The sequence below is a fragment of the Gnatocerus cornutus genome, chromosome 3 (genome assembly GCF_029298725.1).
Source record: "Gnatocerus cornutus isolate USDA-ARS CGAHR chromosome 3, icGnaCorn1.1, whole genome shotgun sequence".
Taxonomy (NCBI): Eukaryota; Metazoa; Arthropoda; class Insecta; order Coleoptera; family Tenebrionidae; genus Gnatocerus; species Gnatocerus cornutus.
In genome coordinates, this window is record NC_142235.1 from 13,383,491 (window position 1) to 13,411,244 (window position 27,754).

General features: G+C 36.7%; 8 protein-coding genes across 9 annotated transcripts; 5 read left to right on the forward strand and 3 right to left on the reverse strand.

The window, feature by feature from the left end:
* The first annotated feature begins 62 nt into the window (after nucleotides 1-62).
* Nucleotides 63-1,873, forward strand: Cdk1 (Cyclin-dependent kinase 1). Its single transcript, XM_088031787.1, has 5 exons — nucleotides 63-147; nucleotides 314-459; nucleotides 506-622; nucleotides 667-1,095; nucleotides 1,507-1,873. Exons 2-5 carry the CDS (start codon nucleotides 332-334, stop codon nucleotides 1,751-1,753), a joined length of 921 nt encoding a protein of 306 aa, XP_087887913.1. The 5' UTR covers nucleotides 63-147; nucleotides 314-331; the 3' UTR covers nucleotides 1,754-1,873.
* A 357-nt stretch (nucleotides 1,874-2,230) lies between these two features.
* On the reverse strand, nucleotides 2,231-4,072 carry LOC148177166 (transmembrane protein 53). Its single transcript, XM_088031786.1, has 5 exons — nucleotides 3,746-4,072; nucleotides 3,289-3,496; nucleotides 2,808-2,960; nucleotides 2,628-2,756; nucleotides 2,231-2,579 (listed from the first exon to the last, which is right to left on the reverse strand). The coding sequence occupies exons 1-5, from the start codon at nucleotides 4,018-4,020 to the stop codon at nucleotides 2,418-2,420; spliced, it is 927 nt and encodes a 308-aa protein (XP_087887912.1). The 5' UTR covers nucleotides 4,021-4,072; the 3' UTR covers nucleotides 2,231-2,417.
* Nucleotides 4,073-4,660: 588 nt separating this feature from the next.
* On the forward strand, nucleotides 4,661-7,686 carry LOC148177167 (esterase B1-like). Its single transcript, XM_088031774.1, has 6 exons — nucleotides 4,661-4,795; nucleotides 5,138-5,278; nucleotides 5,324-5,480; nucleotides 5,530-5,906; nucleotides 6,552-6,896; nucleotides 6,944-7,686. Exons 1-6 carry the CDS (start codon nucleotides 4,661-4,663, stop codon nucleotides 7,490-7,492), a joined length of 1,704 nt encoding a protein of 567 aa, XP_087887900.1. The 3' UTR covers nucleotides 7,493-7,686.
* Nucleotides 7,687-8,341: 655 nt separating this feature from the next.
* Nucleotides 8,342-11,428, forward strand: LOC148177168 (juvenile hormone esterase-like). The gene is made up of 6 exons (XM_088031771.1): nucleotides 8,342-8,572; nucleotides 8,879-9,019; nucleotides 9,074-9,230; nucleotides 9,280-9,656; nucleotides 10,152-10,499; nucleotides 10,682-11,428. Exons 1-6 carry the CDS (start codon nucleotides 8,366-8,368, stop codon nucleotides 11,228-11,230), a joined length of 1,779 nt encoding a protein of 592 aa, XP_087887897.1. The 5' UTR covers nucleotides 8,342-8,365; the 3' UTR covers nucleotides 11,231-11,428.
* A 695-nt stretch (nucleotides 11,429-12,123) lies between these two features.
* LOC148177169 (juvenile hormone esterase-like) lies at nucleotides 12,124-16,017 on the forward strand. Its single transcript, XM_088031794.1, has 6 exons — nucleotides 12,124-12,322; nucleotides 12,633-12,773; nucleotides 12,819-12,975; nucleotides 13,025-13,401; nucleotides 14,757-15,104; nucleotides 15,279-16,017. The coding sequence occupies exons 1-6, from the start codon at nucleotides 12,188-12,190 to the stop codon at nucleotides 15,825-15,827; spliced, it is 1,707 nt and encodes a 568-aa protein (XP_087887920.1). The 5' UTR covers nucleotides 12,124-12,187; the 3' UTR covers nucleotides 15,828-16,017.
* A 756-nt stretch (nucleotides 16,018-16,773) lies between these two features.
* On the forward strand, nucleotides 16,774-21,501 carry LOC148177170 (esterase B1-like). Of its 2 annotated transcripts, XM_088031772.1 has the most exons (6): nucleotides 16,774-16,993; nucleotides 18,654-18,794; nucleotides 18,841-18,997; nucleotides 19,040-19,416; nucleotides 20,200-20,547; nucleotides 20,776-21,501. In XM_088031772.1, the coding sequence occupies exons 1-6, from the start codon at nucleotides 16,859-16,861 to the stop codon at nucleotides 21,322-21,324; spliced, it is 1,707 nt and encodes a 568-aa protein (XP_087887898.1). In that variant the 5' UTR covers nucleotides 16,774-16,858; the 3' UTR covers nucleotides 21,325-21,501. The 2 variants fall into 2 exon arrangements, with proteins under 2 accessions (XP_087887898.1, XP_087887899.1); XM_088031773.1 differs by lacking the exon at nucleotides 16,774-16,993 and having other exon boundaries at nucleotides 18,677-18,792; nucleotides 20,776-21,500.
* A 293-nt stretch (nucleotides 21,502-21,794) lies between these two features.
* Nucleotides 21,795-24,693, reverse strand: LOC148177171 (serine protease gd-like). The gene is made up of 4 exons (XM_088031785.1): nucleotides 24,360-24,693; nucleotides 23,118-23,271; nucleotides 22,716-23,057; nucleotides 21,795-22,448 (listed from the first exon to the last, which is right to left on the reverse strand). Exons 1-4 carry the CDS (start codon nucleotides 24,555-24,557, stop codon nucleotides 21,826-21,828), a joined length of 1,317 nt encoding a protein of 438 aa, XP_087887911.1. The 5' UTR covers nucleotides 24,558-24,693; the 3' UTR covers nucleotides 21,795-21,825.
* A 188-nt stretch (nucleotides 24,694-24,881) lies between these two features.
* On the reverse strand, nucleotides 24,882-27,075 carry LOC148177172 (cytochrome P450 4C1-like). The gene is made up of 7 exons (XM_088031780.1): nucleotides 26,882-27,075; nucleotides 26,632-26,829; nucleotides 26,403-26,585; nucleotides 26,111-26,353; nucleotides 25,573-25,676; nucleotides 25,112-25,526; nucleotides 24,882-25,060 (listed from the first exon to the last, which is right to left on the reverse strand). The coding sequence occupies exons 1-7, from the start codon at nucleotides 27,039-27,041 to the stop codon at nucleotides 24,900-24,902; spliced, it is 1,464 nt and encodes a 487-aa protein (XP_087887906.1). The 5' UTR covers nucleotides 27,042-27,075; the 3' UTR covers nucleotides 24,882-24,899.
* Between the last annotated feature and the right edge of the window lie 679 nt (nucleotides 27,076-27,754).

Below are 27,754 nucleotides of genomic sequence, written 5' to 3' on the forward strand. Positions count from 1 at the left end.
ACAGGAGAGAGTGAGAGAGATTAAAAGCGCAGCCATTGGTTGATTCAAATTCGCCGACTTCTTGTTCCATGTTTTTTCGTTGTGGCCGTTAATTTCGTCCCGAATCCCTCAAAATTCCCGTTTTTTGCCAACTATTTCACTCAGGTTGTAAGTACTTAAGTTAGTGTATGTTTCCGAAGGAGAAGTTGATGTTTTTTGTGTTTTCGCACGGGTGAATTGGGGTTAAGTCGCCCCCATCGAGTAGCTTGTTGTTTTTTGACAGTTGAAACAGTTGCGAACGACAGAATGTTACTGAGTTTGGGTGTTTTGGCAGTTTTTGCAGGTCGCCAAAATGTCGAAAGAAAGGGCGAACATGGACGATTTTCTGAAGATCGAAAAGATCGGCGAAGGTACTTATGGAGTAGTCTACAAAGGGAAGAACAAAAAGACTGGTCAACTAGTTGCAATGAAGAAAATCAGGTGAGAGTCAAGCCCGTGTGTCTTTAGTCTCATGGTTTTGTCCTAGACTGGAAACTGAAGATGAAGGAGTTCCATCAACAGCAATCAGAGAAATCTCCCTCCTCAAGGAGCTGCGCCACCCCAACATCGTGTCTTTGGAGGACGTCATGATGGAGGAGAACAGGTGAGCCACTTAGCTTCCAACCACCACTCAATCTCTCTTTCCAGACTTTATTTAATCTTCGAATTTCTCTCTATGGACTTGAAGAACTACCTAGATAAACTCCCACGGAATTCCCACATGAGCCCCCAACTCGTGAAGAGTTACCTATACCAAATGAACAAGGCGATTTTATTCTGCCACCAAAGACGAGTCCTCCATCGGGATTTGAAGCCACAGAATCTTCTGATAACTCGCGATGGGACTATTAAAGTTGCTGATTTTGGTCTTGGACGTGCTTTTGGTATACCGGTACGAGTCTACACCCATGAAGTGGTCACTTTATGGTATCGGGCTCCCGAAGTGCTGCTAGGGTCTCCGCGATATTCTTGCCCCATTGATATCTGGTCGCTGGGCTGTATTTTCGCCGAGATGGCGTCCAAGCGCCCCCTGTTCCAGGGGGATTCAGAAATTGACCAGTTATTTAGGATATTTAGGTAATAAACTGTTGTATATTTGCCTTTAACACAAACGGCATATTGCTTTCAACAGTCTAGATATGCATATTTGTTTTCCTCATTTGCATACTGAACACTATTTGGACCATATTAATATTTTGCATATTGCCTTTTGGATGTTAAAAATTGAAGAATGCAGACATGTAAATTCTCAAAAATATGCATGGTGAGTTTTATTTTATGCATTGTGTCTAAATATTCAATATTCATAGTGGCATATTTGCGTTGGTTATTCAGTAAGTATCTTGAATATTTAGAAACATTGCATAAAACTGGTACGCAAACATATTGTAAGAATTTTGAACATTTATGAGAATGTGCATACATTTTTTTAGTTGAAAATTCTCGCCCTTATGCAGAACTCTTCGCTCTCAATTTGTCGTTTTTCAGGCTTCTCAAAACCCCAACAGAGGAGCTCTGGCCCGGCGTTTCCTCTCTCCCCGATTACAAAGCCACGTTCCCCAAGTGGACTTCATACAACATCGAATCACAATTAAAAAACATGGACAAAGACGCTGTCGATTTATTGAAGCAAATGGTTGTTTACGACCCTGCGAAACGAATTTCGGCGAAAAAGATCGCGGTTCATCCATACTTTAATGGAGTAGATACCACAGTCAAACCCGTTTTCGACTAAGTGCGCGTGTAGGTTAGGTTATTAATTACGTTGTAATAAACAGAAATCTGTTTATCATATAAAATATCGTATTTGTGAAGTTCTTTTCAATTCTTAATATATTTCGACCATTTTCATTTATCGCTTGGTTATTTGTCTATATCAGATGTCCCATAATCGCTTGGTCACTCCCCTTTCCTATCACACTCTAGGTCCCACGTCACATGATTAATTAAACCACGCCTCCTCCTATCACATGATTGCCAAGCTCCACCCCCCCCCACTTAATATATAACATACCTACTTTATAAATATAGTATTTGTGAAATTCCTTTTAATACGACGTAATATATTTACCATTTTTAACGTCACGTGGTTATTTTTTATCATATTGTGATTCCGGCATCACATGACCGATTAACCACACTTCAGTAATAGTTAAACCACGCCTCCCATTATCACATGAGTGTTAAGCTCCACCCCCACTGAAACGCGCACTTTACATAACATACTTTTTAATAAATTAAAATAAATACATCTGATAGCACCACAATTTAGATCCAAACTCCTAATAAATAGACTGTGCAGTTTTAACAATAAATTAAAAAAATAGCGCCGACCTATTAACCTAATTTTAACGATATAAATAACATGCGTTTAATCCAGACTACAGGTGGTTTGTAACTTAGTTTGTGCCATTCAGACATTTGTTTAAAAAATTACATACACTGTTTACGTAGCTTTCTTTATGCTCAGTGTAGTGTTTGACATGAGGGCTGTCGTCGTAACAGAGACTCGTGACGTCAATATCTAGCGTTTTCCGGTAGCTGGCAAAATATTCAATGTCCTGCAATAAAAACTGAACACCTGTATACATTCAAAACGTCGAACTTACAGTGTACGGAATTAGCACATCTTTTTTGGAGTAGATGAAGTGTTGGGGCCACGAGTTCTTGTCGTTTTTCAGGTTTTCTAAAGGGTTGGATTGGAACGTTTTTTTAGGGCTTATGAAATTACTAATTACCTAGAAAACGAGTGAAATATAAAACACCAAGAGGGTACGTTTTTGACTTACCTCGTATAACCAGATCATGGACAGAAACATAGTCATCAGGACAGACATGGGAATGTTGTAAAAGGGCCTTCCACCCAGGATGGCCGAAATGGCGCGGAACAGACTCAAGATGCGACGTTTTCCGGGAGCCGAGTCGAAAATCACTCCTCTGATCTGACCAAACGAATCGTGAGGTTATTTTAGTGTGGTTTGATGTGTCACACCTTGGGGTTTCGTCCAGGGGTAAGGAAACGGATTGTAGTACCATAATGGCACCGATTGAGAAAATTGACCGAAACCCCAAGTGGGACATATCGATTCAAGCTAAAATGATCTAAGGAACAAAAGTGTGATGTTTAAACCGAAATTAATTGATTTTTTTGTGTGGTACCCAAAATGGTACCACAAAAATATCGTTTTAATACCGAAGTGTGGCGCATCTTTTCACACTGAAATGTTCCCAGGATGAAGATTTTGTGGTCTACAGGCAGGTTTGACTAACCTGTATGGGTTTGGGACTCTTCTCAAGTGCCAACGTAAAATTTTGGTAGAGAAAAGCGCCTCCATTGGAAAAACAGTGAATGATAATGGGATGATTTTCGAAGTTCAGGTCGACCAACAGTTTTACCAACCGTTCTCCAATGGTAATCATTTGTAGTCGTTTCCAGAAGAGACATTTTACCGGCGCCGTGTACCTTAACGTAATTAACCTGGAAAAAAAGGAGTTGGGTTCAAGGCTACGAACGAGTTTGTCAAGAAAATGCGGTTTATTCATTCAAATTTGTTTAATATACGATTATGAGAGAATGAAGGTCACGCTGCCAATATACACGTAATAAATCGCTGCGGTTTCGTTTGACGCTACTGTTCGAATTAAACATTTTTTCTCTACTTTCAGACACTATTGGTGATTACAACATTCCCAAAAATGATAAAAGCAAAAGCCGGCCGGCACTCACCCCCTCTCCTCGTAAATCTGCGAATACTTGGCCAAATATTTATCCTGACACCCTGCCCATCCGAACAAAAGAATAACGGGTATTTTCTCTTCATTTACCACAAAGACATAATCACTCTCGCCGTTCTGCTGGTTATAATTGAAGTTAGGATTTGGAAATTTTATGTAATATTCTAAGTTGTCCAAATCTGCGGCCATTTTCAAATCGGTGCGCGCGACGCGAACTTGTATCGATCTCAGTTCGTTGCTTTTTTCCCCGAAACTGTGGATTTCCATTGAGGAAATGTTGTTGGTCTAGTGGAAAACAATAGGGGAGGTCGTGACCCGCGCGCTGACAGACAGACGTCACGGAGGTTGTCAATAAGGATGCCCACTGCGATTTTTTTCGTCTAGACGCACTTCTTGGAAAATTTAAGTGTGGAATAAGATGTCGCATGATGGGGTTAAAATGATTTTTTTCTGACGTACCCATAGTGGGGATAGTTGTGAAGATGGGTGGATGGTACTATGAAATTCAGTTTTTTCAGACAATTGCAGCGTGAAAAGATGGGTCGCATGAGGGGGTTGACGCGACTTTTTGAGAGTGGTACTGGCGATGGTACCATGTAGTGTCTTTTCAACATGACCGGAAAACTGTTGTGTGATACATCAAATCAGGCTGAAATGAGCTGACTAAGAACACTTTTGGATTGTTATTTTGATTGCACAATTCTAGTAACAACCACAGTCCAGTCAAGCAATTATACCTAATTATAAAAATTATCGCTATGTTTATTAGTACCTACAATTAGTGGGACAGATGTGCTTGTTTCCAAAGTGCTCGTCATCTTCCGATAAATCTTGAACACCGGTTTTCATTGAAGATTAGATATACGAATTTAGTTGTATCTGAGACGTGAGTTCATTCAAACTAGAAATGACGGGTCCTGTTGTTACTATAGAAGAAGGACAAGTAAAAGGATCCTCTGATTATAATTCTATGAGTGGATCCTACTATAGTTTTTTGGGGATTCCTTACGCAAAGGCTCCGATTGGTGAACTGCGATTTAAAGTAGGTAACGACTTCTAGTAGGCCTTGCAATATTTTGCATGTTGGTAACTTTGTTGGGTTTGACGTTTGAGAACAACACACATTGTTCGATCATACATGTGGTACCATTAAGTACTCATGCGTCTAAGTATGCTTTAAAGTTTTGCAAGGAGTGGTAACTCCCGAATATTTGACAGATTGAGGTTAGGTGCAATAACATGACCTCAAACTAACAAAAAGTCGGTAGTACCAACATGTAAACAATTCAAGGTCTTTTAGTATCAGATCTCTTATCTTGAGAGTTATCGATACGAGTAATTTTTAACGCGTCCTAGATTAGGCTTCCATTTAATTTACTTGTAGGCACCTGTACCCGTTGAACCCTGGAATGGAACCCACAACGCCACTAAAGAAGGACCTGCGTGTCCTTCTCGTCACATGATGTTTATGTACCCTGTCGGCAAAGAAGACAATTGTTTAAACTTAAATGTTTATACAAAAAATGTATGTGGCACCAATAAAAAAAATACAATAACTCTAAAATTGTAGTTACCAACCGACTCCAGTTCTCTCAAACCAGTGATGGTCTGGATCCATGGAGGAGGTTTTCTCTTTGGTTCCAATCAAAAAGACTTGTACAACCCTTCATATCTAATGTCAGAAGACATTGTGGTTGTGTGTATAAATTACCGTGTCGGAGCCTTAGGTACGAACCTATATGGTACCATACGGTACCACTTACAATTTTGTTGTAGGATTCCTTTCTTTGGAGGATCCTTCTTTAGATATCCCCGGAAATGCTGGGATGAAAGACATGGTACTGGCCTTGAAATGGGTGCAAAGAAATATCCGACACTTTTGTGGCGATCCGAATAACGTCACGATTTTTGGGGAAAGTGCAGGGGGGGCTTCCGTGGACTACCTCATGATGTCTCCTTCTTCTAAAGGATTGTTTCATAAAGCCATAACTCAGAGTGGAAGTTGCTTGAATAATTGGGCGAGAGGGTGCAGTAATGGCACCATTCTAGCAGAAAAGCTTGGGTTTGAAGAAACGGACGAGAGAAAAATACTGGAACATTTAAGATCATTACCACCAAAAAAAATCGTTGATGCACAAATGAAAGTTCTAGATGTGGGTATTTAACTACAACTAAAGCCGTTGAATCGAAATGACGATATGAAAATACGCTTAGTCAGGTCATTTTAGTTTGATTTCATGTGTCACACTATGGGTTTGCTGTCATTTTAAAGATATTGAAGGTGGTACCGACACTGGTACCACTTTCAAGTAATGATGAAAGACCCATGTGTGACACATCTTTTCACGCTAAAATGTTCTCAGAAATGTGCTTGTCATATTGAAATTCGTCGAGGTGCGTTCTATCACTTATTGGTACCACCATCTGCACATCTAAGTGCGGCACACCTTTTTCGCTTAACTGGTTCAAGAAAAATGCTTGTGACATTGAAATATCGCTGCATTTAATTTTTCATGTTTAAGTCATCAATTTTTTATCGACGCAGCCTTGAAATGGGTAGGCTGTCAATCAAATATTATTCTCATAAAACTGATTCATAATGGAGTAATTATAACAATGATATCAAAATGAAGTTGAAATATCACAACAAAACTTTCAATTGCAATTTTAACATTGTGGTACCATTGTGGTACCATTACGTATATTTTGAAGACAGTCAGAAATACCAAGTGTGACACATGAAATCAACCTAAAATCGTCTGACTAAGCATCTGGTGATTTTATTTTTTTATTTTCAGCCATTTCAGCCGAGTGTTGTCCGCCCTTTCGGACCCGTCATAGAAAAAAAGTGGAGTAAATCGCCTTTTTTGACCGAGGATCCTCTCAGTCTCATGAAATCAGGCAATTTTAATCAAGTCCCATTAATAATGGGTTACAACTCAAGAGAAGGAATAATTTTTGAGTTTGCTCGACGCTTAGGATTTTCATCTGGAACAAAAAAACAGTCTCTTGAGGACGAAATTTTTTATGATCTTAACATTAAACAAGGTTCAAAGGAGTCTAAAGAAATAGCGGAAAAAATTAAGGAACGTTATTTTAACGGAAGAAAACCATCGCTAGAAACACAAGAGAACACTATTTTGGTAAAATCCTGTTTTATTTGTCATCGCTTGAAATAATTTTTTTGCAGTTAACAACAGACAACATGTTTCTTCATGGTATTTCTGAAAGCATAAATCAGAAAAAGCTTGTTAGTAGGAACCCAATTTACATGTACAAAATGAATTTAAACACTCCTTGGAATATGATGAAGAGTTTGTGTGTGTCGAAATTTGCTTTTTTATTAATGTTCTTGTATTTTCTTATCATGAAATTCGGAGATGGCATTATCAGCAACTTTTTGTTATGGTTGGCAAAGTTGATACCTAAAAAAGAAATGGACGGTACTTGTCATGGCGACGATTTAGGATTTTTATTTAAAACTTACTTGAACGGAGATGTGGAACCTAAAAGTGTCCGGGAAATTTATATCAAAAGGTTTGTTAAAATGTGGACGAATTTTGCCAGAACTGGAAATCCCACTCCTGATCAAGACGACTCTTTACTAAACGTCCAGTGGAAGCCCGTCACTAAAAACGAGAACTTTTTGTTGAATATCGACAGTGAATTGAAAATGGAAGTCGATCCGGATAAAGACAGAGTGAAATTTTGGTCAGAAATTTCAAATAAATATAAGTAGAGTCGAGATGAAGTCAATTTAACTTCAACAACGATTTCCTGGGACAATTCTAGTCTGGAAAGACGTGCCACACTTCTGCTCTCCGATCATTTTTTAACGATGTATGAGTGGTACCAAATTAGTACTTACATGCATTTTTGTAAAAAAAAATGTAAAAAAAATTTTACTAAATAAAATACACGTTTTTTGAGTTATTAGATTATTTAATTAAAAACCAGTATTGTGGTACCATTGCCATACCAACTTTCCATATCGAGTTTTTCACGTCATCAACACATTTCTAGGAGAATTTTATCCTGAAAATATGTGTCACACTTTGTATTTAAACCGATATTGTCGTAATGGTACCACCTTTGGTCTTACTTTTTTTGTATAAAAAGTAATTTGAGATACATGGTGTGACATATAAAATCAAGCTGAAATGATCCAACTAGATAGCCTTTTACCTTGTAATTTTTGTCAGAGTGCTGTGGTAAGAGTTGTCCAAATTACACAAAAAATAATTAATTTTTGCGCTTATTTTGAAATTTTAATATTACAGGCGTGTTTCTCGGAAAATTTTATTCGGAAAATATGTTTTTTTTTTTAGGTATAGCGTAAAGTTTGATAGGTGGTACCATTGTGGTACCATTTGACTTTATTGTCGTAGGCTACAGTGTGGCACATCAAATCAAGCTAAAATGAGCTGAATAAACATATATTTGATTTGTTACAATTCTAGTTTCATTATTAATTGAAATTTTTTTAATATTCAAGGAAATAGTAATTGCATCGATCTTAGGTCAAGTGATTACATTACATTCTCACTTACAATTGGTGGAAAAGATTCGCTAATGCGTAAACTGCATGTCCTTCAGATTAATTATATCTCTAATGCATGTTGTTATTGATGATTTGATACACAAGTTAATGTTACTTCAAAGGTGGGCTACTTCATACCTAGAAATGACGTGTCCGGTTGTTACCATAGAAGAAGGAAAAGTAAAAGGAACCGTAGATTATTATTATATGAGTGGATCCTATTACAGTTTTTTGGGGATTCCCTACGCAAAGGCTCCAATTGATGAACTGCGATTTAAAGTAGGTAAAATTTTTTGCACGTTGGTAACTTTGTTGAGTTTGACGTTTGAGAATAACAGACATATTGTTCCATCAAGTACCAATGCGTCTAAGCAACTTTAAAGTTTTGTAAGGTGTGGTACTCCTAAATATTTGACAGATTGTGGTTAAGCGCAGTAGTGACATAACGTCAAACTTACAAAAAAGTAGGTAGTACCAACATGTAAACAACTCAACGTCTGTTATAGTATAATATCTTTTAGGAGTTATCGATACGAGTAATATGTAACGACTTCTAGATTAGGCTTCCACTTAATTTACTTGTAGGCACCTGTACCTGTTGAACCCTGGAATGGAACCCACAACGCCACTAAAGAAGGGCCTGCGTGTCCTTCTCGTCACATGTTGTTCTTGTACCCAGTCGGCAAAGAAGACAATTGTTTACATTTGAATGTTTATACAAAAAGTGTATGTCATCCGAACAAAAAAAAAAACATTACCTTACATTACTCAACATTGTAGTTACCAACCGAGTCCAGTTCTCTCAAGCCAGTGATGGTCTGGATTCACGGCGGCGGTTTTATCTATGGTTCCAACCAAAAAGAGATATACAACCCATCATATCTAATGTCAAAAGACATTGTGGTTGTGTGTATAAATTACCGTGTCGGAGCCTTAGGTACGAACCCATATGGTACCAATTAGTACCACCTACAATTTTGTTGTAGGATTTCTTTCTTTGGAGGATCCGTCTTTAGACATCCCCGGAAATGCTGGGATGAAGGACATGGTACTGGCCTTGAAATGGGTGCAAAGAAATATCCGACACTTTTGTGGCGATCCAAATAACGTCACGATTTTTGGGGAAAGTGCAGGAGGAGCTGCTGTGGAGTACCTTTTGATGTCTCCTTCTTCTAAAGGCTTGTTTCATAAAGCCATAGCTCAGAGCGGAAGTTGTTTGAATAATTGGGCGAAAGGGTGCAATAATGGAACCATATTAGCAGAAAAGCTTGGGTGGAAAGAAACAGACGAGAGGAAGATACTGGAACGTCTAAGATCATTACCACCCAAAAAAATTGTTGATGCCCAACGGAAAATTCTTGATGTGGGTATTTAATTACACCTAAAGCTGTTAAATCGCAATGACAATATGAAAATCTGTTTAGTCAGGTTATTTTAGTTTGATATGATATGCCACACTATGGGTCTTCTGTCATTAAAAAAAAAAAGAAAGTGGTACCGGCAGTGGTACTACTTATAAATAATGTTTAAAGACCCATGTGTGACACATCGTTTTAGGCTAAAATGTTCTCAAAAAAATGTTCAAGGTACTATGTAACGTGTTTGTCAATTTTTTTGCGTGACCTTGACATGTGTAGATAAATAACTAAATTGCAAGTGCTTTTTAATTGACCAATTAATTGATTGTTTATTAATACGTAACGTCATTTTTGATCTACAAACTAAAATAACTTCAATACTGATAACCGACATTTTTAAGGTGGTACCACTTAATTTTAAGTCAGTCAGAAACCCAAAGTGTGCCACATAAAACCACCCTAAAATTATCTTAATATGTGACGTTATGTTCCATTTTTAGACATTTGAGCCAAGCGCAGTTCGCCCTTTTGGACCCATCGTGGAAAAAAAGTGGAGCAAATCGCCGTTTTTAACTGAAGATCCGCTGAGTCTTTTGAAATCAGGACATTTTATCCAAGTACCGTTAATAATGGGATACACGTCGAGAGAAGGAATGCTTTTTGAGTTTTATAGGAACAATAAATTAGTATCAGGAATAAAAAAACCGCCATGTCTTGAGGACGAAATTTTTTACGAGCTCAATATCAAACGAGGTTCAAATGAGGCTAATGAAATTGTGGGAAGAATCAGGGAAATCTATTTTAACGGACGAGAACCGTCTCAGCTAACACGAAAAAACACTATTTTGGTAATTTTTTTTATCACTTTAAATCATTTTTCAGTATTTTGAATTAGAAAAAATTGTCAGATGAACATAGATTATTTATCAATCAAAAAGTTTTATTCAAATTTCGCGTTGCGACATTTGCTAGAGAGCCGCAAAATTGTATTTACAATTGCTCGAATGTAAATTACTATTTTCTCTTACAGCTTAAAACAGACAACATGTTTCTTTATGGAATTTATGAAAGCTTGAATCGAAAAAAGCTTGTTAGTAAGAGTCCAATTTACGTCTACAGAATGACTTTAAACACACCCTGGAATATGACGAAAAAATTCTGTGTGTCGAAATGTGTTTATCTTCTAATGATTTTGAATTTTATAATCTTACAAATAGGAGATGGTCTAATTAGCAAGTTCTTGTTGTGGTTAGCCCAACTGATACCTCAACAAGAAATGGATGGTACCTGTCATGCCGACGATTTGGGATTTTTATTTAAAACCTTCATGAACGGTGATGTGGAACCTAAAAGCGTCAGGGAAATTTATATCAAGAGGTTTGTTAAAATGTGGACTAATTTTGCAAGAACTGGAAATCCCACTCCTGATCAAGACGACTCTTTACTAAACGTCCAGTGGAAGCCTGTCACTAAAAACGAAAATCATTTGTTGAATATCGGCAACGAATTGAAAATGGAAGTGGATTCGGATAAAGACAGATTGAAATTCTGGTCAGAAATTTCAAATAAATATAAATAGAATAAAGATAAAGTTTAGTTAACATCACCAACGTTTTCCTGAGAAAATTCTAGCCTGGAAAAATGTGCCACTCTTGGCGTCTCCGACCATTTTTTAACTATGTATATGAGTGGTACCAAAATGGTACTCACATGCGTTTTTGTTAGAAATTTTGTTAAATGCTTTTTATTCTTAATAAAATACACTTTCTGAAGCCAATACTTAATTTATTAAAATACCTAAAGCAGTGGTACCACCAAAATCTTGGGGTATTAACTTTTCGAAATTGTCAACACATTTCTGGGAGAGTTCTACCTTGACAGTATCACACACTAAATTTAGACCAATTTTTGTAAAATGGTACCATCTTATTTGGTACCACTTTAATGGTATGAATAGTACCCAGAGACAGATGGTGTGACCTGTAATGATGCTAAAATAATCCAATTCTATAAAGTTTTATTTTGTAATTTTTGTCAGGGAACCCCAGTATGAGTTGTTCTAAATACACAGGTTTCATTTTTTGCGCTCATTTTAAGTTTTTATTATTGCAGGCGTGCTTCTTAGAAAATTCTAGCCTGAAAACGTGGGTCACGTGTAACATGAAGTTTGATAGATGGTACCACAGTGGTACCACTTGACTTAATGATCGTAGACCATTAGTGTGACACATCAAATCAAGCTAAAATGAGCTGAATAAGCACATTTTTGGGTTGTTATCTTAATTCCACAATTCCAGTCTCATATTTTACAAAAAAAATCCGATGAGTTGAGTTATAATCATTCAAAGAAATAATAATTGCATCGAACTTGGATCAAACGATTACATTACATTCTCACTTACAATTGGTGGGAAAGATTCGCTTATGCGTAATCTGCATGTCCTTCAGATAAATTATATCTTTAAAACTTGATGTTATTAATGATTAGATACACAAGTTAGTTTGATTTGCAAGGTGAGTTACTTCATACCTAGAAATGACGGGTCCTGTTGTTACCGTAGAAGAAGGAAAAATAAAAGGAACCTTGGATTATTATTACATGAGTGGATCTTATTACAGTTTTTTGGGGATTCCATACGCAAAGGCTCCAATTGGTGAACTGCGATTTAAAGTAGGTAACCACTTTTAGTAGGCCTTGCAATATTTTGCACGTTGACTTGTTGTTTGACGTTCGATCATATATGTGGTACTATCAAGTACCAATGTTTCTATGCATGCTTAATATGTTTTGTAAGGTGTGGTACTCTCGAATATTTGACTGATTGAGATTCAGTGCAGTAATGACATGACAAAAAGTAGGTAGTACCAACATGTAAACAATTCAAGGTCTTTTAGTATTATATCTCTTATCTTGAGAGTTTTACTGATGCGAGTTATTTTCAACGCCTTCTAGATTACGCTTCCACTTAATTTATTTGTAGGCACCTGTACCTGTTGAACCCTGGAATGGAACCCACGACGCCACTAAAGAAGGGCCTGCGTGTCCTTCTCGTCACATGTTGTTCTTGTACCCTGTAGGCAAAGAAGACAATTGTTTAAACTTAAATGTTTATACAAAAAATGTATGTTATCCTTACAAAAAAAATGAACCAACCCCAAAATTGTAGTTACCGACTGAGTCCAGTTCTCTCAAGCCAGTGATGGTCTGGATCCACGGAGGCGGTTTTATCAGTGGTTCCAACCAAAAAGACATGCACAACCCATCATATCTAATGTCGGAAGACATTGTGTTTGTGTGTATAAATTACCGTGTCGGGGCCTTAGGTACGAACCTACATGGTACCAAATGGTACCACCTACAATTTTGTTGTAGGATTTCTTTCTTTGGAGGATCCGTCTTTAGATATCCCCGGAAATGCTGGATTGAAAGACATGGTACTCGCTTTAAAGTGGGTGCAAAGAAATATCCGACACTTTTGTGGCGATCCAAATAACGTCACAATTTTTGGAGAAAGTGCAGGGGGAGCTTCCGTGGACTACCTCATGATGTCTCCTTCTTCTAAAGGATTGTTTCATAAGGCCATAGCTCAGAGTGGAAGTTGCTTGAATAATTGGGCGAAAGGGTGCAGTAATGGAACCATATTAGCAGAAAAACTTGGATGCAAAGAAACAGATGAGAGAAAGATACTGGAACATCTAAGATCATTACCACCCAAAATAATTGTTGATGCTCAACGGAAAGTTCTAGATGTGAGTATTTTAACTACAACTAAAGCTGTTGAATCGAAATGACAATGTGAAAATCTGCTTAGTCAGATCATTTTAGCTTAATTTCATGTGTCACACTATAGGTCTGCTGTCATTTTAAAGATATACAAGGTGGTACCGATAGTGGTACCACTTTCAAATGATGATAAAAGACCTATGTGTGACACAGATTTTCACGCTAAAATGTTCCCAGAAATGTACTTGTCACATTGAAATTTGTCGAGGTGCGTTCTATCACTTATTGGTACCACCATCTGCACATCCAAGTGTGGCACACCTTTCAAGAAAAATGCTTGTGACATTGAAATATCGCTGCATTTAATTTTTCATGTTTGTCATCAATTTTTTATCGACGCAACCTTGAAATGGGTAGGCAGACAATCAAATATTATTCTCATAAAACTGATTGATAATGGAGTAATTTTACTAAACTTAAATTAAACTTCAACTAAAGCTGTTGAATCGAAATGGCGATGTGAAAATCTGCTTAGTCAGATCATTTTAGCTTAATTGTATGTGTGACACTATGGGTCTGGTGTCATTTTTAAGAAATGCTAGGTGGTACCAGCACTAACACCTCTTGTAAATAATCTTTAAAGATCCATGTGTGACAAACTAAAATGTACCCAGAAGTATGCTTGCAACATTGAAATGTGGCTGGGAGCGTGTACTCAGTAGTACCACCATCTGCATATTGTATTAACATCTAAGTGTAACACTTTTTCCTCCTGAAATGCTGCAGAAAAAATGCTCGTGACATTAAAATATTGCTGCATTTGATTTTTCATGTTTAAGTCATCAATTTGTTATTGGCGAAACCTTGAAATGAGTAGGTAGATAATCAAATTAAACTATAGTTGTCCATTCAGAATGACGATGTGAAAATTAAGTTGTTCAGGTCATTTTAGCGTGGTTTTATGAGCCACACTATGGATCTGCAGTCATTTTAAAGAAATGAAAGGTGGTACCAATACTAGTACCACTTTGTAAACATAGTTTTAAGACTCATGTGTGACCCATCTTTTCAGGCTAAGATGTTCTCAGAAAAATGCTCAAGGTACCATTTAACGTGTTCATCAATTTGTTTTGCGTAACCTTTAAATAAGTAGATAAACAATAATCAAATATTGAGTGATTTATAATTGTCTAATTAATTTATTGTTTATTATGACGTGACGTTATTCTTGACCTACAAACTAAAAAAAAACTTTAATATATCTGACATTTTTAAGGTGGTACGACTTTATTTCAACAGTTAGAAACCCCCAGTGGTGGTACATGAAACCACCCTAAAATTATCTGAATAACCGATTGATGACCTTATTTTCTGTTTTTAGACATTTGAGCCAAGTGTAGTTCGCCCTTTCGGACCCGTCGTGGAAAAAAAGTGGAGCAAATCGCCCTTTTTAACTGAAGATCCGCTCACTCTTTTGAAATCAGGAAATTTTATCCAAGTACCGTTAATAATGGGATACACGTCAAGAGAAGGAATGCTTTTTGACTTTCTTAAGAACCTAAAATTAGTATCAGGAATCAAAAAACAGCCATGTCTTGAAGACGAAATTTTTTACGAGCTCAATGTCAAACGAGGTTCAAAAGAGGCTAAAGAAATTGCGGGAAGAATCAAGGAAATTTATTTTAATGGAAAAGACCCGTCTCCGCTAACACAGGATAACACAATTTTGGTAATATTTGGTTTTTACCACTTCAAATTATATTTTGGTGTTTTGAAATGCAACGAATTGTCAGATGAACATAAATCGTCTATTAATCAAAAGGCTCGCACTGCGGCATTTGCTAGAGAGCCGTGAAATTTTACTTACAGTTGCTTCAATGTAAATAACGATTTTCTTTTACAGCTAAAAACAGACAACATGTTTCTTTATGGAATTTGTGAAAGCCTGAATCAGAAAAAAATTGTCAGTAAGAGCCCAATTTACTTCTACAAAATGACTTTAAACACACCCTGGAATTTATTGAAAAAGTTGTGTGTGTCAAAATGTGTTTATTTCCTAATGGTTTTGTATTTTCTGATCTTGCAAATAGGAGATGGTCTAATCAGCAAGTTCTTGTTGTGGTTAGCCCAACTGATACCTCAACAAGAAATGGATGGTACCTGTCATGCCGACGATTTGGGATTTTTATTTAAAACCTTCATGAACGGTGATGTGGAACCTAAAAGCGTCAGGGAAATTTATATCAAGAGGTTTGTTAAAATGTGGACTAATTTTGCAAGAACTGGAAATCCCACTCCTGATCAAGACGACTCTTTACTAAACGTCAAATGGAAGCCTGTCACTAAAAACGAAAATCGTTTGTTGAATATCGGTAGCGAATTGAAAATGGAAGTCGATCCGGATAAAGACAGATTGAAATTCTGGTCAGAAATATCGAATAAATATAAGTAGATTTGAGATAAAGTTAATTTAACATCACCAATGTTTTCCTGGGAAAATTCGAGCGTGAAAAAATGTGCCACTTTTGGGGTTGCTGACCATTTTTTAATTATCTATATAAATGGTACCAAATTAGTACTTACATGGTTTTTGTAAAAATTGTAAAAAAGTTTTTACTCAATAAAATACACATACTGTGGAACCATTGTCATATCAAATTTTCTATATCAAGACAATGTGTGTCGTATTCTGTATTTAAACCGATATTTGCGTACCACTTATTCAACTTATTGTAATATTTGTTGAAGAACTCTGGTAAGAGTTGTTCTAATTACACAAAAATCATTTTTTGCGCTTATTTAAAAATTTTAATATTACAGACGTGTTGTTTGGAAAATTCTAGTTTAAAAACATGGGTCACACTTCTAGTGCAACGAGAAGTTTAATAGGTGGTATAGTAAACTCAGTTGACATATACCTAGTAAATTTTATGGCCACATTATGAGAGGGCCGGGCAGTACTAATCCTTGCGATTGGAGACCATAAATGAGCACGAAATGAGTGCGGGCCTATTCAACCATCGGTCAACTCTCTACCTAGAACTTTGTCGGCTGCAGTTTACAACACCCAGTTTTATTTCTATGGGTGGTTTGACTTAAGCCATAAAATGTTTACTAGGTATATGTCAACTGAGGTTACTATACCATTGTGGTACCATTTCAGTTTATGGTCGTAGACTATTAGTGTGACAATAAATCAAGCTAAAATATGCTGAATAAGCATATTTTTGAATTGGTACTTCACAATTTTAGTCTCGTTTAATTGAAAATTTTACGAGTTGTTATTAACATTGAAGGAAATAATAATTACATTAAACTTGGGTCAAGCGATTATATTACATTCTCACTTACGATTGGTGGAAACAAATAAACTGTATGTCCTTCAGATAAATCTCAAAAACATGTGGTTATTGATGACTTGATACCCAAGTTCTTTCTGTCAAGTTAGTTTTATTTGAGAAGTGGGTTACTTCATATCTAGAAATGACGGGTCCTGTTGTTACCATAGAAGAAGGAAAAGTAAAAGGAACCTTGAATTATTATTATATGAGTGGATCCTATTACAGTTTTTTTGGGATTCCCTACGCAAAGGCTCCAATTGGTGAACTGCGATTTAAAGTAGGTAACGACTTCCAGTAGGCTTTGCAATTTTTTACACGTTGGCAACATTGTTGAGTTTGACGTTTGACATATTGTTTGATCATAAATGTGATACCATCAAGTACCAATGCGTCTAAGCAGCTTTAAAATTTTGTAAGGTGGGGTAATTACCGAATATTTGACAGATTGAGGTTAAGTGCAGTAATGACATGGAGTGCGGGCACTACCGCCTGTAAAGTATGCAACCTCCCACTCTGGAGGATCAACAAACCGCGTCGGTCCATTTAAATGTCATTTAAAAGCGTTGTTTAGATGCAGTATTTAATTATTTTTGACTGTGTTTTTACTATGGTTGAGTTGAAATCTTTTAATATGTATTATCTATACTGCCATTGAGTAGTAATTGTTTATTTTAGGACACTTTTGGCGTAATTAGTGGCCCAAAAACGCCAACGAATGACGACTTTCCAAATTTGATATTTTAAAAATCGCAAAAAAAGTTACAGGCGTTTGTCGCTTGACGATAAAAATTAAAATAAAATTAAAATATCTGCAGATTAGACAAAAAAATAATACAGTGCTTTGTACTTTAAATGAATAAGCTTTTATCTTCCTTAGTTTCAGAAGAAAAAATTTAAAAATGATAGATTGTCCACGAGTTTTTGAATAAAGTCAACTTTTCCTAGGTGTTGGACATCTTCGATTTTTAAGAAATGTTGCTCAGAATAGATTCCTTGCAAAATTTCAACTTAAAATTCTTATTTCGATTTTTTTAAAATACTAAAATCTTTAAATTCGATCATTAATTATTGATAATGAAATATTATTATTTTGTTCATTCCTGCTAAATAAATGATTTTGTTTATTTTTTAGTTCGCATAAAATTATACTTAATGGGAACTCAAAATTTGAAGTTGAAAGTGGTTCAAAATTGTATAAGAGAGCATTGACAACATTGTATGTACTAAAGAATTTATGGCTCATTGCGGTTGGCCAAATTTTATTATACAATGTATTGCTGCTTAAAAGAATTGTATGTGATAAAATAAAAATTGGAAATTTTTCGTTTAAAAACTCATTTGGTATAAATGAATTTAAAATTCAATTCTAAGCAACTTCTCTTGGAATAATACCTAACTTTTAGAGATATTCCTAACGTGAAGTAAATTAGAAGAAAATAGCCCACTTTATTCAAAAAAATCTTAATAGTTTGAATTTGCCATATCTGCTGTATTTAGTATCGTCATGGATTATGCAAAGTTGCAAGTTGCATATAAATATCCCTAAAAAAGAAATTTACGATTTTATCAAAATTTAACAAAATATGCCAAAAATTAATAGAGATAGCAGCATGTATTATGGCTGAAATGAAACATTTATTGTTCACTGATCAAAATTATCATTAAGGCAATACATTTTAAGTTGTTGCAACCCAACTACAATACAAAAAATAATTAAATACTGCTTCTAAACAACTCTTACAATGGTATTTAAATGGACCGGCAGGGTTTGTTGATCCTCCAGAGTGGGAGGTTGCATACTTTACAGGCGGTAGTGCCCGCACTCCATAACGTCAAACTTACAAAAAGTAGGTGGTACCAACATGTAAACAACTCAAGGTCAATACTAGTAATATCCATCGACTTCTAGATTACGCTTTCACTTAAATTACTTGTAGGCACCTGAACCCCTTGAACCCTGGAATGGAATACACGACGCCACTAAAGAAGGACCTGCGTGTCCTTCTCGTCACATGTTGTTTATGTATCCTATTGGCAAAGAAAACAATTGTTTAAACCTGAATGTTTATACCAAAAGTGTATGTAAAGCTAACAAAAAAAAAATTATTAACCCCAAAATTGTAGTTACCGACCGAGTGCAGTTCTCTTAAACCAGTGATGGTCTGGCTTCACGGAGGCGGTTTTGTCTATGGTTCAAACCAAAAGAACTTGTACAATCCTTCATATCTATTGTCAGAAGACATTGTGGTTGTTTGTATAAATTACCGACTTGGAGCCTTAGGTACGAACCCATATAGTACCAATTGGTACAATTTTGTTGTAGGATTTCTCTCTTTGGAGGATCCGTCATTAGATATCCCCGGAAATGCTGGATTGAAAGACATGGTACTTGCTTTGAAATGGGTGCAAAGAAATATCCGACACTTTTGTGGCGATCCAAATAACGTAACAATTTTTGGGGAAAGTGCAGGAGGAGCTGCTGTGGAGTACCTTTTGATGTCTCCTTCTTCTAAAAGATTGTTTCATAAAGCCATAGCCCAAAGTGGAAGTTGTTTGAACAATTGGACGAAAGGGTGCAGTAATGGAACCATATTAGCAGAACAGCTTGGGTGGAAAGAAAGAAACGAGAGGAAGATACTGGAACTTCTAAGATCATTACCACCTAAAAAAATTGTTGATGCCCAACGAAAAATTCAAGATGTGAGTATGTAACTACAACAAAATATTTTGAATCGAAATGACAATGTGAAAATCTGCTTAGTCAGGTTATTTTAGCTTGATTTCATGTGCCACACTATGGTTCTGCAGTTTTTTTTTTTAAGAAATAAAAGGTGGTACCGATAGTGGTACCACTTTGTAAATATAGTTGAAAGTCTTAAGTGTGATACATTTTTCAGGCTAAAATGTTCTTACAGAAATACTCAAGGTACCATCAAAGTGTTTATTAATTTTTTTCGCATAACTTTAAAAAGGTTGATATACAGGATGAACCTGAATAAAGTGCAAAATTTTAATCCCAATCAGACAACGAAGTTTGACATAATTACCAAATTTCGCGTTCTGAAACGTCATCGTTTCCGAGGAAAAAATGATTAAAGTTGCAGAAACTGGTGCGTGCCACTGCAGACTCGAGTTCAAGTTCACTGTTGGTTCAGGCCATCAAAAACATGGGAATAAAAGAGTTAATAAACAAGTAGCAAAAATGCCCTTCAGTTTTATAGCAGTTCCACACGAACTGAACCTGACACATTAAAAATTAAAACATCTTGCAGAAACATAATTTTGTTAAAAATCGAATATATAAATCTTAAATTAACCAAAATCATGAATGGTTGAATTGTTTGCTTCTTGATACTTTAAATAACCACCTTCTTCTTCTAAGGTGGTACCACTTAATTTTAACGCACCCTAAGTGTGGCACATGAAACCACTCTAAAATTACCTGAATAAGCGATTATTGGTGACCTTATTTTCTATTTTTAGACATTTGAGCCAAGCGCAGTTCGCCCTTTTGGACCTGTTGTTGAAAAACCGTGGAGCAAGTCGCCTTTTTTAACTGAAGATCCGCTCAGTCTTTTGAAATCAGGAAATTTTATCCAAGTACCGTTAATAATGGGGTACACGTCGAGAGAAGGAATTCTTTTGGAGTTTGCTAAGAATGTAAGATTAGGATCAGGAATCAAAAACCAGCCTTGCCTTGAAGACGAAATTTTTTACGAACTCAATATTAAGCCAGGTTCAAATGAGGCTAAGGAAATCGCGGGAAGAATCAAGGAGATTTATTTTAACGGAAGAGAACCTTCACCAGATACACAAGAGAACACGATTTTGGTAAAATATCTTTTTTATCACTGCTTTAAATTATGTTTTGATCTTTTGACATTGAATAGTTATTTACATAAACATCAATGGTTTATAGACCAAAAATGTTTCTACAAGTTTTGCACTGTAAGGATTTTATGGCTCTCTAGCAAATGCCGCCTGAGCCTTAACATTGCTATCGAGCCGTGAAATTCTGCTTGCACTTGTTCAAATGTAAATAACTATTTTCTTTTACAGCTAAAAACAGACAACATGTTTCTTTATGGAATTTGTGAAAGCCTGAATCAGAAAAAACTTGTCAGTAAGAGCCCAATTTACTTCTACAAAATGACTTTAAACACACCTTGGAATATGATGAAGACTATGTGTGTGTCAAAATGTGTTTATTTACTCATGATGTTATATTTCCTGATCATGCATTTAGGAGATGGCATTATCAGCAAGTTCTTATTGTGGTTAGCCCAGATGATACCGCAAAAAGAAATGGATGGTACCTGTCATGCCGACGATTTAGGATTTTTATTTAATACCTTTATAAATGGGAAGGTGGAACCTAACAGTGTGCGTGAAATTTTTATCAAAAGGTTTGTTAAAATGTGGACAAATTTTGCAAGAACGGGAAATCCCACTCCTGATCAAGATGACTCTTTACTAAACGTCCAGTGGAAGCCTGTCACTAAAAACGAAAATTGTTTGTTGAATATCGGCAGCGAATTGAAAATGGAAGTCGATCCAGATAAAGACAGACTGAAATTTTGGTCAGAAATTTCAAATAAATATAAATAGAATCGAGATAAAGTTTAGTTAACATTACCAACGTTTTCCTGGGAAAATTCTAGCCAGGAAAGATGTGCCACACTTGGAATCTCCCATTATTTGTAAACTATATGTATAGACGGTACCATAATGGTACTTACATAAGCTTTTGGTTATTTTGTAAAGAATTTTGGTTTTATAAATAAAAATATAATGAAAGTATTGTTTTTTTTTATTGAATGAATTAAAAAACCTCATTGCCAAAACTTTTTGCACTAATAATTTAACGTCAACACTGTTTTGAAAGAATTTTAGTCTGAAGTGTTACACTCAGGGTTCATCGCCAAATTTAAAAAGTTGTACTACTTTTGGTACCATAGTGTGACACATGAAGTCAAGCTAAAATGAACCAACTATGAACTAAACTAACTTTGGCATTATAATTTGCGTTAGACAATTCTGGTACTTTATGGTACCATAAAATAAGAATTTTTTATTCAAAATTTTTTATTTACACTTTTGAATAACTTATCATTTTGTCGTCTCCTTGACCCAATCCTCCAATTTGGCCACATCCGAAAAAACAATATACTCATCTAAATTACACGAAAAGTCCTCATTTTTAAGCGCTATGGATACAATTCCCCTCAAGTACCACTTTTTTCCTTTTTTCACAACGAACCCAGCGCCACTGTCCCCACTACACGGGCCGCTCCCATCTCTATTCCCGGCACAAAATGTCATTTCTGATGTCAAATTTCTGAAATCTCTATGTGATCTCAGACAAGTGTCCTGGGAGACGACGGGCATGGAAACTTTTCGTGGTACCGCTACGATTTTTCGCCCTTCTTCGCTTTTCCCCCAACCAGCAACCACTCCTTTGGAATCCAAACCGGTTCTAAGGTCAATGTCGCCGTCCCAGAGGCAAATGGGACTTATGGTGGGTTTGAAAGCCACTTCTTCGTTCATTTTTATGATGGCAATATCGCAGTGACCGGAACCTTGTTGGTAACCAGGGTGCGGGGTGACTTCTTGGGCTGTACGTATAACGGCGCCGGTGGTGGCCCAGTGATTGAGATCGGATCGGCCTAGGACGAGGAGGATGTCTTCTTTGTCGATGAGGGGGGCTTTGTAGAACCAGACGCAGTGCGCCGCTAGAAACAAAAAACTTATTTTAAAATTTTAACATCACCAGCATATTTGTTGGAACATTGTAGTCTGAAAACATGGGTCACACTTTATTTGTAACTTTAAGTTTGGTAAATGGTACCATAGTGGTACCACTTGACTTTATGATTGTAGACCACAAGTGTGACACATCAAATCAGACTAAAATGAGCTATTTAAGAAGACCCCAACATTTTCGTCTTAATTGTACGTTCACAGCTGCCAACACAACAAAATTTAAACAAAATTAGTACCTGTGATGATGTGCCGATTTGTAATCAAGTTGGCAGTGCACTGAAACTCATAGGATACTCCTTGTCTGTGAAACATCGCCACCAACCATGGGTACTCGTTATCAACCGTCTTAGTACCTTTTAGAATCAATTCCTGTATATTATTAGAAACGCCACAAGTTTCTTTCGATACTACTGATGGTTGCGTTGGAGGCGGCGATGTTGAGAAAGAATCAAAGTTGGTGATGCTTGATGGGGCGGAACTAGGAGGCGGATTGTTAAGACCACTCTGTATATTATAACTGTATTGGTTTATCCGGAACACGATATTTGCCCAAAGATTTGTAACACCATTGGTACTGACTAAAAAAAAACAATATAGTTTAGTACGATAGTGGTACCAATTTTAAGTATGAAACTCACCTGGTTCTCCAGATCCGTAACAATAAGTTCGACCATTGTAAGTTATTTGGGTAATCTTGGGTATCACGTTTTGAAAGGGAAAGTTGACCCTGTACCTCAAGTATTGCGCGGAGAGGATTTCTTCAGCGGGTGTCAAAAGTTCCAATTTGAGTTTCTGGAATTAAAATTTGTAACTGCCAAACGTTTAATCAGTCAATTTTAGGCTGATATCATGTGTCACACTTGGGCTTTTGGAGCGAAATGGTACCGCCAAGCGTGAGAGTATGGTAGATGGTACCACCTTTAAAAACCCTCGGAAGGTCTACGTGTGACCCATCTTATCAAACTAAAATTTTCCAGGAAACACGAATATGAAATTAAAAAGTCACTAGTTTCAATCCTGGAAAATTAACATTTTTGTAGTTGTTTAAAACTATCTAAAAAGACACACCTACGTGTTTTAAACTTTAGTCTTGTTATTTATGACAACACGAGCATCACAGCGTTTAATTAAATCAAATCCGTGTCATAATTAAATTTAAGACGCGACACAACGTGACCTTGAAAACCTGTATTTCAATTTCTTTTTGTTTTATTTAGATCCCAGAAACCCGGATGGTACTTTTGATATTATCGCTAATTCTATTGTGTAATTATTATTGTTGACCTACCATTCTGCAAAAAAAACAATGTGACGTCACGAGTTAACGTCAAAGTTCAGAAATTTTGTTACCAACAGATTTTTTGGTTTTTGTTAGTGTGACTTGATGTGCCACACTTTGGGGTTGTGATCATTTTTAAGATAAATAGGGTGGTACCACTCTAGGTACTTTTTTAAAAAACGTTGAAAGTCTGAGGTGTAACACATGATGTCACACTGCATCGTTCCGAAAACGCGAAAAATGTAGTTCACATTTTTCTAGCTTGCATCTGGAGGTTTTAACGCATGCTTTTAAACCTCAAGGTCAAATTTAAAAGTTTTTACTAAAAGTGTTTCCTAGTTTACGAGTACTGTTGTAACGTATCATGTTTCAATCTTTCGATAATTAAAAGGGTATACACAGTGGTACCACTGATGGTACCACTTTTAAAATCTCTCCGAACCCCAACATGTGACCCATCGTTCCACGCTAAAATCTTCCGACTAAGATAAGTATGATGTTGAAATGACACTATTTGTCTGCGTCGTCGCAGTTCACGGTCGTACTCCACAAACACCGATACAGAAATATTTGTAAACAAAGATTTGTTTATTTAACGTACCGCATTGTCGTATAGTCCCACCATGGAAATATTCACTGCTAAATTTAACTGTTTACTGCCATCATAAGGGATATAAATCATCCCGTAGTAATTCCTTCCTTCCTGTCCATACCGGAAAAAATTCGGACACGGGTTTTCCGGAATCCGTTGGCACAACACGCACGGAAACACCGCCGCAACCAACCAAAATCGCAGCATGTCTAAATCACGTCAACTATTTAAATTCTCATGTTGTCAATTCTACTAAAAAAATTAATTGTGGTTGATTAACATCTGGTTTTTCCAGATCCAAGATGGTACGACCGTGTCGAATCACAAACTGAACGTTTATCTAAGTGTAAACTCTTTTAGTGGTGGGACTATCTGCCGATTTTGAGCCAGAAATGGGTCAAAGTTGACTCGTGACCTGTGCACTGACCCATGGTAGTACCATTTTAGCACCTTCAGAGATCTAGTTCAACCTTGAGAATTTTCGAAGATCCGGAATGGGAGCAGGATTTAGAATGAGTATATTAAAATTAATTGATTAACGTTGTTTATTTAACGAGGGTAGAAAGACAGCCTGAAACCGTCTTTCGGCTTAAGAACGATGCTGGAAGTGAGTTCCATTTCTTCGATCGATTTAATCGAACTCGCGACCTTGAACTTGCGGATCACTGAGGCTACCATGACTTTCATGACGATCATGCCGAATTTCATCCCTGAAATACAGTAAAACCTCGAATTGAGGACACAGGGAATTTTAAACTAACCTATACAGTTTCTGGGCCCTCCTGAAAACGGTAACCAGGTGTAAGGATGCCGATTCGTGGACCTCTCAGGGAGAAACCGATCAGGATCAAACTTCAACGGCTCGCTCCAATACTTAGCACTTCTGTGAAGATTCAAGTAGCTTATAGCGATATTGGCACCTTTGGGGATGAGGATGTCCCCCAGGTTAATATCCTCCTCGAGGATGCGCCCGATGTTCGGTCCTCCAGGGAATAAACGAAGTGACTCTTTTATCACACGCTCCGTGAATTTGAGTTTTGACAAGTCGTCAAGAGTGACGTTACGATCAGGGCCTACCACCTGGAGGACTTCTTCGAAGAGTTGTTGCTGCACTTCTTGGTGCATCCCGAGAAGAGTGAGGACGAAGGAAGCGGAGGTGGCGTTGGTATCAGTACCCTGTTATTAACATTCTAATAAATGCAGTTTTAGCAGTGGTACTCACCGCAAGAAGGAAGGTGTTGACCTCGTCTTCGAGCTCTGTCTGGGAAAGTTCATTACTCAGGTTTTTTTCTACCACCAGGTCTAAAAACGGCTTCTTTTTCTCGTCTAAAAAAAATAAAATAGATGGTACTTGAGAACACGGTACCAAACGTACTAGAGTGGTTCAAATCTTAAAAATTATATCAAGGAACGTTTAGTTAGACAATTTTCGGTTGACATCATGTGTCGCACTTTGTGGTTTCTGGTCACATTTAAACTATATACAGTAGTACCAAGGTAGTACCATACTCTAAATAATTACAAAACCCAATGTGTGGCACCTTATTTCAGACCACAATGTTCTCAAAAATACAATTAAGATGCTCAATTTAAAATATAATGGTACCAAATCCGGTACCACCATAAAAAATCCTCGAAATTCGAAGTGTGACACGTGACTCCACGCTGAAATTTCCCAACTAAGAAAAGTATGACATTCAATTTTATGTATCACCAACTCAAACAATTTACCAGCCGGCACATTCACTTTTACAGCTTACCTTCAGTTTCCACTTTGCCCCCGAGTTGTTCTTTTTTCCTTTCAATTAAATCACGCGACAGTTCTTTAATTCTATTAATAATATCATTGTGTTCTTTGGCATAGTTCGTCCACCGGAAAATGAAATCAAATTGGTAAAAAACTTTGAAAGCCCTCACGTAAATGATCTCGAATAATTTTTCAATGATTTCGCCGTAATCCTCATCGTTAATCTGGGCGTTGATTGGGGTCCCAAAAAGAGTCTCTAAAAAGTAGTACCAATGTACTATAATCTTGGTACTGCTGGTACTGACCTGCGATAATATCAATAGAACAGTTAGTGATGTACTTATAGTGATCAATTTCCTGTCCAGTAAATTTTTGTAGGATTTCGACCATGATGGTACTTTGATGGTTGATGGTGTCGATGTACTCATTTAGGATTTTTTGGTTCAAAGAGGGTGCTATCATTTTCCGGTGCCGCTTCCACGTTTGCACTAAAATATGTAGTGGTACCACCGAAATTTTCACAATGGTACTGACCTGGTCCTGTTAACAACCCATTTCCGATCATGGGCTTTGTGAAGTCGTACAAATCTGTCTTTTCCAAAGCATGTGGGCTATTGAGAATCACTTCCAAGTACTCCGGTTTGGTAATAAAATAATACAAATGTTGACACATCCAAACCCTGGCCAAATCAGGGTACTCGTCATAAATCCGCATTAATTTTTTCGCAATTACTGCATTGGAAATATTAGAAAAAAATTGAATATATGATGATGGTGGTACTACCTGCAGCATCTCCTCGAAAAAACAGATAAGCACTACCAACAAAAGGTACTGATACCGGTCCAGGTACTTTACTGGATAATTGGTACAGCCGCCAATTTTTCCAGTGGACTTGGATTGTCCAGAATAAGCACAGACAGGCTAACACTAGAAAAAAGTACATTGCGGTGGAGGACTGGAGATTGACTGCCCTTGTGTGGTAGTACCCATGGTAACTATATCCTTCGTACCATTTTTTTTCCTTTCTTGTTGTGCAATTCGCAAGTGAATTGTTTGCATAAATAGTGAATAATTATGTGGCCTTTAATTTGTATCGGGTGATTGAGGCACGCCGCAGGATTATGGATGCTGCGTTGTTGTGGTAGGTTCGATTGGAGGTATGGCATGGGTGGAGTACTTTCAAATGTAAATCTTTTTTTTTCTAAAATTGATTATCATCATGATTTAAGACTTAACTAATATTAATATGGTTAGGTTTGCTAGGTTTTCAAAATCCTAGATTTTGAGTTTTGATGTTTTGAGGTTTAGTACTTTTTTATAACCTTTCAATAAACAAAAGCCAATCAAAAAGTTACGTAACAAATCCCGGGCTAGACTGTTTTTGTTTTGGGCGTGTTTTGTTATCAGCATCAAATGCAATGAATTGGTTATTTTTTTGTGCATAATTTAGTTAGTTTGAAATGTATCCAATACCAAACAGTTTTGGTTATCTAGCCAATGAATGAGGAGTTACCATTGAGTTGGTTGTTCCAGTACGTTTTTTGTAACAAAAACTATTCTGATAATGCTATGCGAACCAATCAGTGAATTCCTTTTTGGGTTTTAATCACATTTTCCATTTTGGTTATAAAGAGAGAGTGGATCTTCAAATAAACT